Raw genomic sequence first — 13,366 nt, 5'->3', positions numbered from 1 at the left:
TTCCGCCCCCGCCAGTGCAATTTTTTCACATGATATTTCCCTGGAAATGAAAATCTACTCCTCCGATAAAGCAAAAATTAACATTGAAAAATCATAAAAGCAATCGTCATTTCACAAAATCTCCAAACAGAACCCGAAATATAAAAAGTCATAGAAAAAAAAAATATTTAAACCGAATGAAAACGACTGCAAAACCTCAGGATATTAATCTGGCAGCAGTTGAATGGACGAACCAATTAAAAATATTTCCCCCATTCAGCAAAAATAAATTCAAAATTCGTATTTAATTGGCCATTCCAAAAAAATCGATAAACAATATCTACAGCGTAAAAAGTAGATGGGCGGTAAAAACAGCCATGAAACAGGGGGGAATTTTCCAGCGGAGCGGAAGGCTCACACGTATCAGCAGAAATTTAATTGACGAAATAGATCGTTATCCCAGAGATCGTTATTCCTAGTACGTGTGAGATGCACCAAAATACCAAAATATACTCATCGTTATACTGACTGTACCGACTGTGACCAACGCTGTCATACGTTCATATGAGGTTGAACATTTATGTACCACCATTTGATATCGGCGGGTGAAAACAGCGAAAAAAAAAAAAAAAAATTGTATTCGTGAAAAATGTGAAGGAGCGGCGTGATACAACGAAATATTGTACATCCAAGTTTTTTCCGGAGAAGTAGCGAGTCTCGCTAAGTGTATCTCAGTGTAATAGTCGTTCAATAAAAGTTTTAATTGCATGACACGCTTTCTGGGGGAAAGTTTACGATTATGTTCTTCACGAGGCGATGGTTTGTTCTATGAGAGACTTTCTGGAGGAGAAATCAATGTTGGTTAGGTCGTGAGAAGTATTTGGACGGTGCAATATAAGTTGTTAATGTGATTAATTACGATTTTTGAGGACTTACGGATGTTGAGGCATTCGGTTCTCTCTAGGCACTCACCTGAAACAGAAAAGGAAGAAAAAAATTGAGTTTTTTAAGATTCAGAAATTTATTATGAATTAATTCATTCATGGATCGTAATTCAATTTAAATATAGCTTGAGACAATCTGCTTTGTCAGCTCTACATTCTGACTGTGAAAAAAGATTCCTTTTTGGTCAACTGAGATGCCAGAAGACATCATTCAAGACGATCTGCCAAGTCAGCTTCCTTTTTGGTCAACTCACAAACAAAACAAAAGTCCCCAAATCGTGCAAAAATTCAGGAAAGCTTTCCAATATTTCAAGACAGCTTCCCAAATGTCCAATAAGTTTCCCAGATTGGTTTATGGTCAACTGAGATGCCAGAAGACATCATTCAAGACGATCTGGCAAGTCAGCTTTCTTTTTGGTCAACTCACAAACAAAACAAGAGTCCCCAAATCGTGCAAAAGTTCAGGAAAGCTTTTCAATATTTCAAGACAGCTTCCCAAATGTCCAATAAGTTTCCCAGATTGCTTTATGGTCAACTGAGATGCCAGAAGACATCATTCAAGACGATCTGCCAAGTCAGCTTTCTTTTTGGTCAACTCACTAACAAAACAAGAGTCCCCAAATCTTGCAAAAATTCAGGAAAGCTTTCCCACGTTTCAAATCATCTTCCCAAACCTTCAGCAAGTTTCCCAGAATGGCATCCCACCCTCTACCCCCCCCAACTACATTCCACCCGTCGTCTCATTTCATTACTCCCAAAAGCGAATCACCATCATTCCGTACATCTAATCTCCCCTAATTATTGAACCCTGTCAGCAGACGGATAGTGATTGAGGTCTGGGAGAGGGCATCCAACAGTAGTCAATGTATGGACGGCTCTACTGCAGGCGGCAGACAGCCCGGCGGCCGCAGACTTTGAATTATTAACTTCAACCAGACATACTCGCAAGTGCTACACATAAGTCGCCAGCATATAACCCTGTCAGTCTCACTATTCTCTTCCGCGAAAACCTTCATCGTTTCTCGTTATGTCCCTGCCTTATTCATTCCGTTATTATTATCAAGGTCCCGCTCATTTGCACAACAACATCTCAATTTCTAACCGAATTCATTACATGAAGCGACCCAATTTCTTCCGATTCCCTCCACTTTTTAATACAAATTAGTGAATGGAAATGGCCCATGCCGATCACTCACCGGGAAGAATCAATTACCAGGATTCAATTACTGAAATAACTGTTTCAACGTCTCAGATTGACGTCATTATGTAACCGGGTCACAGGGAAAATGATAAATGCATTATTCAATGCCCATCAGCACAAGTCCCTTTAGTCATTTTTTCAATTAACAAACATCAACGAAATCACTGAAACATACTTTTCCAGAAATTGAGGAAATTTAATCATGAAATCCGAATGCATCTAGTAGACTCAATCACTTCATATCGGCTCTATTTTCATCATTTCATTTGGATACGAATTTTGTAGAGCGATACAATCTGATTGATGATCATCAATCAAATCAACAGAGAAGTCACTAGAACCACAGTCACAATTGGTCGCGGATCTTAAAACTCTCTATACAAAAAACTGACTCATAATCCTATTCTAAAAAGAATATACACTTAAAGTCGAAAACTATCGATATCTCGCAAGTCTGTCACGCTTATTCCTCATTGGTTCCAGTCGTCTGAGGCAGCAAATTTAATTCGTGATTAATTTAATTTTGAGATTTTCAGTTATGATTGTTACAATTACAGTGCGCGTTCGGTATCATTAATAAAAATTCGTCAATGAGTTGGCCAAAATTACAACCGGACCATGCCACTACAGTTTTTGGCCTCTGATGTAAAATTACGATTTTTCGACTTATCTCCCTTTACCACTTAGCTACTGAATTTGCCATGATGTTTCTCCGAGTGTCGATGAACGCAACCGCAGGCTTCACCTCCCCGGACTTGATTCGTCCAATCTGAAAGATAACATTGAGCACAGGATTGTTTCGGGAGGGGTCGAAAGGGCGCCAGCAGTTAAGAGGATATTGGATTTTGCATGGGTTAGAAAGGCCTCCGAAGTCGGAAGCTCGTTATGTGCAGCACGCAAACACACGACTCGAAATTATCTTCGTAATTAACTGCGCTTCTTAACATAACGCATGGCGTGCCAACTGGTTAGACATGTACCATATATACGTATTTGAACACTGGAGAAGGTAAAATACATGTGCACACGGAGTGAGTATTTTTGGTATGTAGTTGTGTGTATATGAATACTACATTTATGTATGAGTTTGAGCGAGTGTGGGGGGGGGGGGGGAGGATAGACGATATGTAATCCGAAACTGGCACCACCTGCCAGAACCCAAGACTGGTTAGGCGAGAGAGATAGGGTGTATTGTGCATTAGTGATTCCTCATTGAGGTAGAAATCTAGAATACGTGGAAACAGAAAGCTAAACATTAGCAACAAATGTGACGAGACTTTGTGGCCGGAAAATTTATGACTGCCAGATTACATCTGAGTAGTTGGTTGTAAGACTGTTAGAAGTATGACCCAGCTCTGAGGAAAGAAAACTTGACTTCCCATGGCCGTCATTATTTTCTGACCCAGTAAATTGCGAAACCTGACGTGACACCGCAGTTCCCTAAACTCAGTCTCAAACTTATTTGCTCATTTCATTTTTAATCCACACATCCACTGCCCTGATGCCACACAAATGAAAAGGAATTTTATCTTTCTTTGTCCGGAAATTCGCATTCTTTGAAATATAAGGTGGGAGTGAGGCAGCCCTCAAGGCTGAATTTCATATTTGGGATTATAGAATGTTGGAGAAGCAGTCCTTTCAGAGAAGGTCAACGGACAACGATAGAGCACGACGGCCTCGGGATACAGTATAGTGGGCGGGTATGAAAAATGGGTTCGTTAGACGTCGGAGGGCCAAGACCATGTTTCACCGTTTTTCCCTTGTAATTTCGTTGGAAAATGTTAAAGTTTGATGGTAAAAACAATGGAAAAGGTGTCTTAGCACTGCGCATTGTGGATTAAGGTATACAAATGGGGTCGAAAATTTTCAACTAAAAAATGAGAGACGTAAAATATGGGATTCATTAATGAAACGCGTGAGTTTTGTTCGCGGAAAGCCAAGCTTTCTCCCAAGAAATGCAACTTCTGTTCTATGAGGAGCATTTTGAGAATTTATGGCTGAGACATGCACTCTTTTCACGTCAAAAAACACTGCAATCGAGACTATTTTCCTCTGGCAGCTTTTATCTTATTGATAAACCTGACTTTCTGTAGCAGAAGCTTTTTTCTATCAATAAAGCTCTTAATTGAGGCAAATTGCAACCGTATCTGATGCTTATTTTGTTCGAAAATCACATCTTTACAAAGCAATATCGCAAAAACTTTGCTCTTAGGACGAACAAACTGGACGGAAAGTCTCATTCTCCGTGATAACTCTCCAGTCGATGAAATACTTAATTGAAAAATACGAGACCGTCCAACCCCTCGAGTCGCTAGCCCCTTAAAATTACTCTCTCGTCCCCCCAAGTTCCTTTTCCCCCTTCATTTTCTTAATAAAGTACTAATTAAATTGGCACCAGATGGTAATACCCGTGGAATGTTATAACCACTCACCCGTCCCGATCAGCCTTGAATGACCGAGCATATACTCAACTCAGTACCACAGAAGCATCCCACTATCAGTATTGATTACATATGCAGATAGTATAGTGAGCTAACAGGCGATAATTATCCCATTCCACGAGGATCACCACCTCGGCAAACGATTGAATCAATGGTCAACGGAATGACCCCTTCGACCTAATGTCCTGAATAAGGAAATCCACTTAGCATTATGGTGGGCCACTGTGTGGCTATGGTACATGAAGCATAACATGCAAATTTCAACTGTGTTGGGATGGCATTGACTCAAAATGTTACGATACAATGGGATGTGGTGATTACCTCACTACTAATGGAATTCTAGGCTGACTTGTAACTTAGACGATGCAATATTTCAAGCACAACTTGAGGAAGCGGTGGAGGGACATGTGTGATCAAGACGATTAAATAGAGACAACAGGTTTGGAATTGAGGGGTGATGTGAGAAGACGTCAGGTTTCGAAAATAATTACGGTCATGGGACGTCAAGTTATCTTGTATCAGATATCAGTCATACTTTCAACAGTCATCTTACAACCAACTACTCAGATGTAATCTGATAGTCATAAATTTTCCGTTCACAAAATTTTGTCACATTTGTTGATGAGCCATCACTATCCATTTCCCTAATCAGCATCGCGATGTTGATCTCGACCTTCTCATTATGATTCATAAGCTGATCAGAAAGCCCTCAAAAGGCGGAAGCAATCCAATTTTCCGTTTATCCACCGAATAATCGCTGAATGAAGATTATACAGTTGACTATTTCAATTCTAGGGAATTTCAAAGGCGAGAAAGTCTCGAGATTTTTGCACACCAGTCTGAGCCTCGAGGGGCCATTCCCTTCCACTTCGTCGTACCACTGTGAACATTCTGCCTCAGCTCAGTATCTTCCCACATTAATGGTAGCTGAACCGCTTTCCGTTGTAAAATGAGAGAGGATTGATGGGTTTATTATCATCCAGAGAATGATAATTCACCGATGCGGAATAAAGCGTTAATCGTTGCGAGTGATGTTAAATCCTCATTGATAATGAATTCACTCGTTCGTGAACTCGGTGAAAAAGAAATTAAAGATATTTATCTGATGTGTCTTTTTCACTCTAGTTGTTTTGCAAAGAAGTTTCGAAGAAAACTTATCGCCTTATTTCCCTTCATCGCAGAACCTACCTAGCAGCATATAAAATTAATTAAATCTTATGTAGACTAGTGGGGTTAGGGGGGCCCGATAGCGTGGCAACGAGAATGGATAGCGGCCCGTATCATGTCAATCAGAGCAACGCTTTCACCAGAAACCCTCTAACAAGCATTATGCACACAAAATTTTGTAATGGACTTGACGATTTAACCTACCCCCTACTAATTATTCCCCGCAGCATTCACCAGCAAAAGTCACCATTGATAGTCCATCACCAAAAATCAAATTCCACAATCTTTCTGATCAGGTTCACGGCTTTTTTATTGGCCTCGCAAATCCGTTCCGTCGCACATCCCGCAATATCCACCGATCGTTCAATATTAATTAAGACCCCCGGGTAATATTCATCGCATGCAATCTCAAAGAATATCTCTAAACTTCTGTTTACCCTCCGTGCAACCATTTCCGTCTATCGACGATTTAATTGCAACATCAACAATGCTTCCTCGCATGACGAGACAATAAGACCATCATCAAGTACCTCCATCTACACGAGCTTACGATAAACCAAACGCTACATTGTAATTATTAACTACGAGGACACCACCATTTTCATCCATAAACAGCATGCGAGGGTAATAACTCCTTGCATGAAAAAGTATCACAATGTCAACGGAATAAGGGTGTTTGTATTTTTACGAGATAACTACGAGGCACTTCATTTCAGCAAATAAAAAGTGTTTTACGAGTCACAAAAGTGCATCAATATCGACAAATTTTTTGTCACTATTTGAATCACTCCAAGAGAGCATGTCCAATTACTGAGGCTCCACTAGTCGTCAATAAAAGAAAGCTATAAATCCCCATGTTCACACGAGCTATTCTTCTCGAAACGATTTCACTGATGCTGTCAAATAAACCATTTTATGAACCCCATTGTCGACTCGTTTGTCGGTGAATCAATAAAACTCTAATTTATGGTGGTCACATATTATCTGAATCCCACTGCGGGGGACAATAGCGAAAAGTAACAAAAAGAAGTGGGCGGTACGTGGCCTTTTTTTTCAACACCATTCAGCCTGATGAACACTGGAAGTAACGGTGACTCAGTCATTCGACTGGATAATTGTGATTGAATATTGTGAAATAATTATAAATACTGTTCAATGAGTGATGAATGAACGAATGAATTTAGAGGAAAAAAAGGGGATGCGGCACGCGACAATCAATGCGTAAAATGGAGTATTGTATTTTGAATATCGAGGGAAGACCACTAAGTTTAACCGCAGAGTTTGCGTGGACGGGTTTTCAATTTCCATGCACCGCATGAAATTCATTAGAGAGATTGATAGTATCCGTTAGTTTCGCGGTGGCGCATGGCCAATTTTGATGGATTTTCGGAAAAAAGGTAGAGTCTTCCTTTGTGCTTTGATTGCTGGATGAAATTATCTTGGGAGGAGGTTTACTGGTCTTCTGAGAATAACTACACGATGAGTTATTTTCATCTCACGGTGAAGATAATTTGTCATTATGAAGCATTCAAGTCATTCATTAGTCAATGGATTCCTTCCCTCAGGAATAAATCTGAGAATAATTAAATGAATCTCAACTATTTCAATTCCACATTTCACCAAAAATACAGTTTCTTTTTCTGTATTCGCTGTGTCAAGAAACTCCATGCAATGATCCATTTGCCGGAGTAATAATTCCGGAGATACCTCTGTATACTATAAAAATTTAAATCAACTTCTGGTGATGAAAATTTGATACTCGAAATTGAGACTCCAAATTAATGGTTGCAAGGGTCAAAATAAGCTCAACGCAGATCAGATTAAGGGTTGCAAGGGTCAGATAAGGGTCGTGAGAGTCAGAATAAGGGTTACAAGGGTCAAAATAAGCTCAACGCGGATCAGATTAAGGGTTGCAAGGGTCAGATAAGGGTCGTGAGAGTCAGAATAAGGGTTACAAGGGTCAAAATAAGCTCAACGCGGATCAGATTAAGGGTTGCAAGGGTTAGATAAGGGTTGTGAGAGTCAGAATAAGGGTTACAACGGTAAAAATAAGCTCAACGCAGATCAGATTAAGGGTTGCAAGGGTCAGATAAGGGTCGTGAGAGTCAGAATAAGGGTCACAAAAGTAAGATTAAGGGTTACAACGGTCAAAATAAGCTCAACGCGGATCAGATTAAGGGTTGCAAGGGTCAGATAAGGGTCGTGAGAGTCAGAATAAGGGTCACAATGGCAAGATTAAGGGCCGCAAGGGTCAGAATAAGGCTTGCAAGGGTCAGATTAAGGGTCACGGGGGTTATAATGAAGGAATAAGGATCATGGGGACCAGATGGGGGTCATGTGGTTTCCTAATAAAATCGTAGAAACAGATTCGATAATGCACTACTCCTTCTGACTCCCGCCATGACGAATAAATTTCTTTCCCCATCATCCTCATGAACAACTCCGCGAATAATCCGTTGAACTTTATCACAATGTCTGTTGTACTCCAAATATGGCCCTGACTCCTTGAAAACTTTTCCTCCCAGCCGTTGGAATATTCAGTTTTGAATGCAAGCACAGTAACTCTCTGCGGTGGCTTAATTTCAAATTCGAGTTTCACACCCAACTGTACACATGTACATTACACATTTATCTGTCTCTATCTTCCCTGTTTCTCTTGAATCTTGTCGGTAGAATTGTACAAGTTTAATCCAGCCCCTCTTGCTTAAGCCAGAAAGTGAATAGGTATCAACGAATTCAACGGAAAGTGGCGATAAATCAAGTGCTCAATGGTTCAAGTGCTCAATGAAACTAATGGATTTCAATGGAATTAATCAATTCACTCGGAGTTTGAGTTGATGCTTAGGGCTGTGAGGCATGATTGTTTTTACTAATCAATGTGAATGTTTCAGATTTCAGTTTAATTGGCATCTTCACACTGCGATGATTTCCCGATATTGCAGGACTCAATTTTTGTTACAAATGTACAATTATTCATGTTTCAATAGATCATTATTCATTTCCAACATTTCCATCAATCGACAAATTGATGAATGCCTTTCGTAATTGGATTGCCATGATTAGTATCAATTCATCATTATAATGATGTTGATGAATTTCTACTTTGTACAATCACCGAAAATTCCAGCAAATTTTACCACAATAATCCCGGCAATATTGAATGCACATTTTGTCAAATCAATTCGTAAACATGAAATTGTTTCATGAAATTCTTTCATTAGGTTTTCAAAATGTGATCTCTGTCGTCATGTAACTTAATTGTTCCTGTAATTCATTTTCATTATCACAATCAGCCAGCTTAGAGTCCACACAACGATGTCATCACCCATTAATTTACTAAGAGTAAGTGTAACAGTAACTTTGAGTGCTATTCCGTGAAATTCATCGACTAACCGGGACAGTCGGAATAGTTTTCTCAGAATTGTGTTTATAGTTGCCACCATTCAGCGATCGATATTACAGAAATCGAGTGGAGTTAGGCTTACGGTTAGTAAATAACAGTTTACGGCTTGTTTGGGAATTCTTTTTCAAGCTAATTCTGAATGAAATGGGGGGGGGGGAGTGTTTTCTGATCGAGTGATACCATTTGCAGTTTGAAAAATTATCTTGAAAGTGAAGAGAGAAAAATCAACAAATTCACTTAGCGTTTGTCGTGTCCTACTCTCTCGTGTCTCCATCTTGTTTGTGTTGTTTCCCTAGTTCTGTGTGAACAGGATTAGATATATTAGTGGAACAACGAGAGGAGACAGCTCACCATGTATGCAAAATACATCAGATGACCTGGGACCTCTCACAACACACCATCCTAGTCTGCCAACAGCACTACTCGTGTTTCCAAAAGTTGTTAATATTTGTAATCAGCTTTTCACATCACATGCACAGTGAAATACATCTGCCTGGCAAATGTTGCCCCCCCAGTGTTGCTGGATTTTCACTTGTTTACAGTGTTATTATTTTTTTCAAATTTAGCCAACTCTTTTGCCGGGGTGAATCAAAATTTTCGGTAATTATTCTGTTTCATGTGATTCAGCTCGCATTTAAACTCTTGAAACTCACAAATTTTTTCCCGCATTTACCAAACAACACTCGGGGCTAATTAAAATACGAATACTTCTTCGGCTTTCGAGGCTTCCTGTTTACTGTATTTCAAGTGGCTTTGAGAAGCGGTAATTAACCCACGATACAATGTATTTTATTTTTCGTTCGTGGAAGTAAAGTTTAATAGAATGAGGAAATTTTTTTCTTTCCATGGAATTTCAAATGTGCTGATATGTTTGAACTTTAGTGGAAATATAACATTATGTTTAGCATAAACATTATTATTTTCCAACATTCCACTCGCTAAAGTTTGACCAATTCGTGAATGACTGCCGTTGATTCATAGATTCAGTCGACTATCCCCTGGGGAAAATCCAAGATCTGACACTTTGGCGGGTGAAAATTTTATTTTTTATTTTTTGCTTTTCCCATATGTTGTTGAGAGTTCTGGATAGCCCATAACTCCAACCGTATTCTACTCTCGATAGACTCTTGGGGCTGTCAAAATAATTAAAATACCTAAGATGTCTGTTGAAAGTACGACCGGCATCCGCCCCAAGGAATTTGTCCCATCACACCTCAATTTCCTAAACTCAATTTCAAACCTATTGTCTCTCGCGCGTCCCCCTGATGTGACCCATTGCCTTCGTCCACTCATTTCATTCCACAAAAACCGTTACACCGATATCCCAACATTGACATAACCCCAAAAAAATACAACAGCCGTCATCCGTGATTGTACGCTATCAAATTGCAATCGAAGTTGGAAATAACGATGGCACATGAAAGTAACTATATTTTTTCAGTTCCAGTGTAAACGAGAGACAAGAGAGGAATCGAGAAAATAGGAAAGAGTCATTTGTACCACGAGGCGCCAACCGATTGCGTGTGAGCCGTCGGGCGCAATCCAGTCGTTCGCACGCTCCCAGCGCCAGAGCCCTTTAAACAGCCAGGGGTAGATAACTTTTATCCCCCGGAGGGGTTAACGGGCCAATCTCTGATTGAATCCTCGTTTTTTTTTTCCTCCCCCAACTGCCGTGCCACCGACGGTTGTCCTGGACGACGAATTTTGTTTGACTATTTTACACACGGTGACGATTTTCGTACCGGTAACAAAAGGGACAAAAGGGAGATAATATCTTCATTCGAATTTTGCGATGAAGCCTCGGCCACGCTCTGTCTGACGGCTTGCCGATCCGATGAAAAAATAATAATCCGACGCATTCGGGGGAAGTAATTAGACTTTTGAAATGAGTTTTTCAATGCATTTTTCTGATGAAAGACCTAGGAGATTAGTTCGGAGGGGAGTTTGAAGGATTTATCTGGCGGTGAGGTCAAGAAAAAATAGGAAAGGGGAAAGAGGATGTTAGATCACATTTTTTTACTCTGGTTATTCACAAAAATATCGGAGAATTCTTTTTTAAACGATTGCAGATTGGAATTGAAATTTTCAACGTCTTTGGAAGAAACGTTGCTCTGATTTATCGAGTTATGCTAATCTGAGGATGACAATGTGGGGCAAAAGTACGGAATTGATACCTATTATTTAGATCCGATCAATTAGCCCCTCATGTATAGATATTTCGAATTTTTATTTTTTTCCTCATTGAAGTAGTTTTGAAGAAAATTGCGAGCTAATAAAAAACATTTGCTAGTTAGTACTTTTTTTAAAATAAATTTTTGAAAAATCACCCCTGAAAAAAAAGGCGTTATCCCCCCTATTTCATTATTTCCAAAAAATTTTATCACCAATCGGTAGCAAATTGTTTGAAGATTTTTGCGAGTTAAGAAAAAATCGTCAATGCACTCCTATTATTGGGTAAATTAACAATTCCAATTTCAACTGAAAACCAGAGTTGATGTCCAGAGTTTGTCGCAGAGATGCCAGACAAGATATGAATGTTTTTTTGGGCTCAAACGAAAGAGCGGGTCGAGAAATGGCGTGCTAGGACCTCTAAAGATGGTTTTGAACCAGGGGAGACTCCTAGACCCCAATGTTCTATACATACTCCTAGACCCCATTGTCCTCCTAGACAATGATGTCACAACTCTGCTTTTCAATTGAAAACAGATATCATCTTTAGAGACATTTGTCATGTTTAGAGGCTCTAGCACGTCATTTCTCGACCCGCTCTTTCATTTGAGCCCAAAAAAACATTCATATCTTGTCTGACATCTCTGCAAATAACTCGCAAAAATCTTCAAACAAGTTGCTACCGATTGGTGATAAAATTTTTTGGAAATAATGAAATAGGGGGGATAACGCCTTTTTTTTCAGGGGTGATTTTTCAAAAATTTATTTTTAAAAAAGTACTAACTAGCAAATGTTTTTTTATTAGCTCGCAATTTTCTTCGAAACTACTTCAATGAGGAAAAAAATAAAAATTTGGAATATCTATACATAAGGGGCTAATTGATCGGATTTTATTATTTAGCTATTTAGTTATTTAATGCTGATCTATTATTCCATTTTTCGATGAATACAATTAACACATGATATTTCCGGTGTTGCACTTTGCATTTGACAGTTTCAGATCGCCCAAAATTAGAGCTTTTTATATAAAACGGAGTTGCTTCTATCAGATGAATGTAGTTGATGATTGGCTACTGTAATTTCTGCTTGTTCAATAAACACGAGGAGTTTCATTATGAACCGGTAACATTGGAAGCCGTTACGAGTGGAGAGGAAACCGAGGGGGATAATGTAGCAGTGGTTACCTGTTTAGTCCAAACAATACACGGGGTTTACATATTGAAGACATACAAGTGATTTTACATGATTTCCTTGCAGTCTAGGAGTTTGGTTATGAAATACTAATATTTGGCTGTTGGAATTAGATACGAAACCGGTGGATAACGTAATATCCTGAAACTAATATTAAAGTTATGATAGAAATTTCAGATCAAATCTCTAGTGAGACGGACGTGAAATGTGAAATATTGAATGGATTTGGAAGCTAAAAAAAGGTGACCTTGAAATCGAAATCGCTTATATCTCGTGAACTAATCATTCTAGAGACATCGCCATATTGTTTTTGATTAGGATACTTTCTCACTGATAGAACAGGGCACTAAGATCTGCAGATTGATGTCAACATTATTTAATACTGACCACATTAATACATTTTGCAAAAAAGGTGACCTTGAAATCTAAATCGTTTATATCTTGAGAACCAATCATCCTAGGAGGATTATCAAACTCTTTTTGGTGATGAAACATTCCCAACCATCAGACAAAACCCTAAAATCCCACTTTGACGTTTTACCCTTTAACACGATCCAAAATCCCGGAAACAGAATTCCACCATTACGAAGCTTATTCATTTCTTTTCATATTGAAATATTTTAATAAATTTTTCTCGCCATTTTGCAATATATTCACATTTTGCAAGCTGTTCTGAGTGCCTAGCGGGAAGAGGGGGGGGGGATAGCTGACGTCGAAACTTTCAGCTCGATCATGACGGGTGGAAATGAAGTCGTGGGCACGCGAGTCATGCGGGTTTCCTCCCATTCTCACATATCCCTTTCTCTCTCACCAAAGTAACTGCACTCCGAGAGTCACTGGAGAAACGAGGAGGGAAAAGTAGGCGCGGGGG

The 13,366-nt window shown here is 39.3% G+C and overlaps 1 protein-coding gene across 3 annotated transcripts in view; it reads right to left on the bottom strand.

Moving 5' to 3' along the window:
- LOC107038586 (opioid-binding protein/cell adhesion molecule homolog) overlaps positions 1–13,366 on the bottom strand; it is a 141,074-nt gene that overhangs the window by 77,867 nt on the left and 49,841 nt on the right. For 2 of the 3 annotated variants that reach the window (XM_029126145.1, XM_015257769.1), the window contains exon 2: positions 916–951. The exons of the other annotated variant lie outside the window; for it this stretch is intronic. Coding sequence is in view for 1 of the 2 variants with exons in the window: in XM_015257769.1 (XP_015113255.1) it covers positions 916–951 (36 nt within the window). In the remaining variant the exon portion in view is untranslated. The remainder of the gene's footprint in view (positions 1–915; positions 952–13,366) is intronic. 3 annotated transcript variants of the gene reach the window in all.

Source organism: Diachasma alloeum, unplaced genomic scaffold (assembly GCF_001412515.2).
Source record: "Diachasma alloeum isolate Michigan unplaced genomic scaffold, Dall2.0 Dall_scaffold_00285, whole genome shotgun sequence".
NCBI lineage: Eukaryota > Metazoa > Arthropoda > Insecta > Hymenoptera > Braconidae > Diachasma > Diachasma alloeum.
The sequence above is the reverse complement of the archived record's forward strand: the minus strand, read 5'-3'. Positions and strand labels throughout refer to the sequence as shown.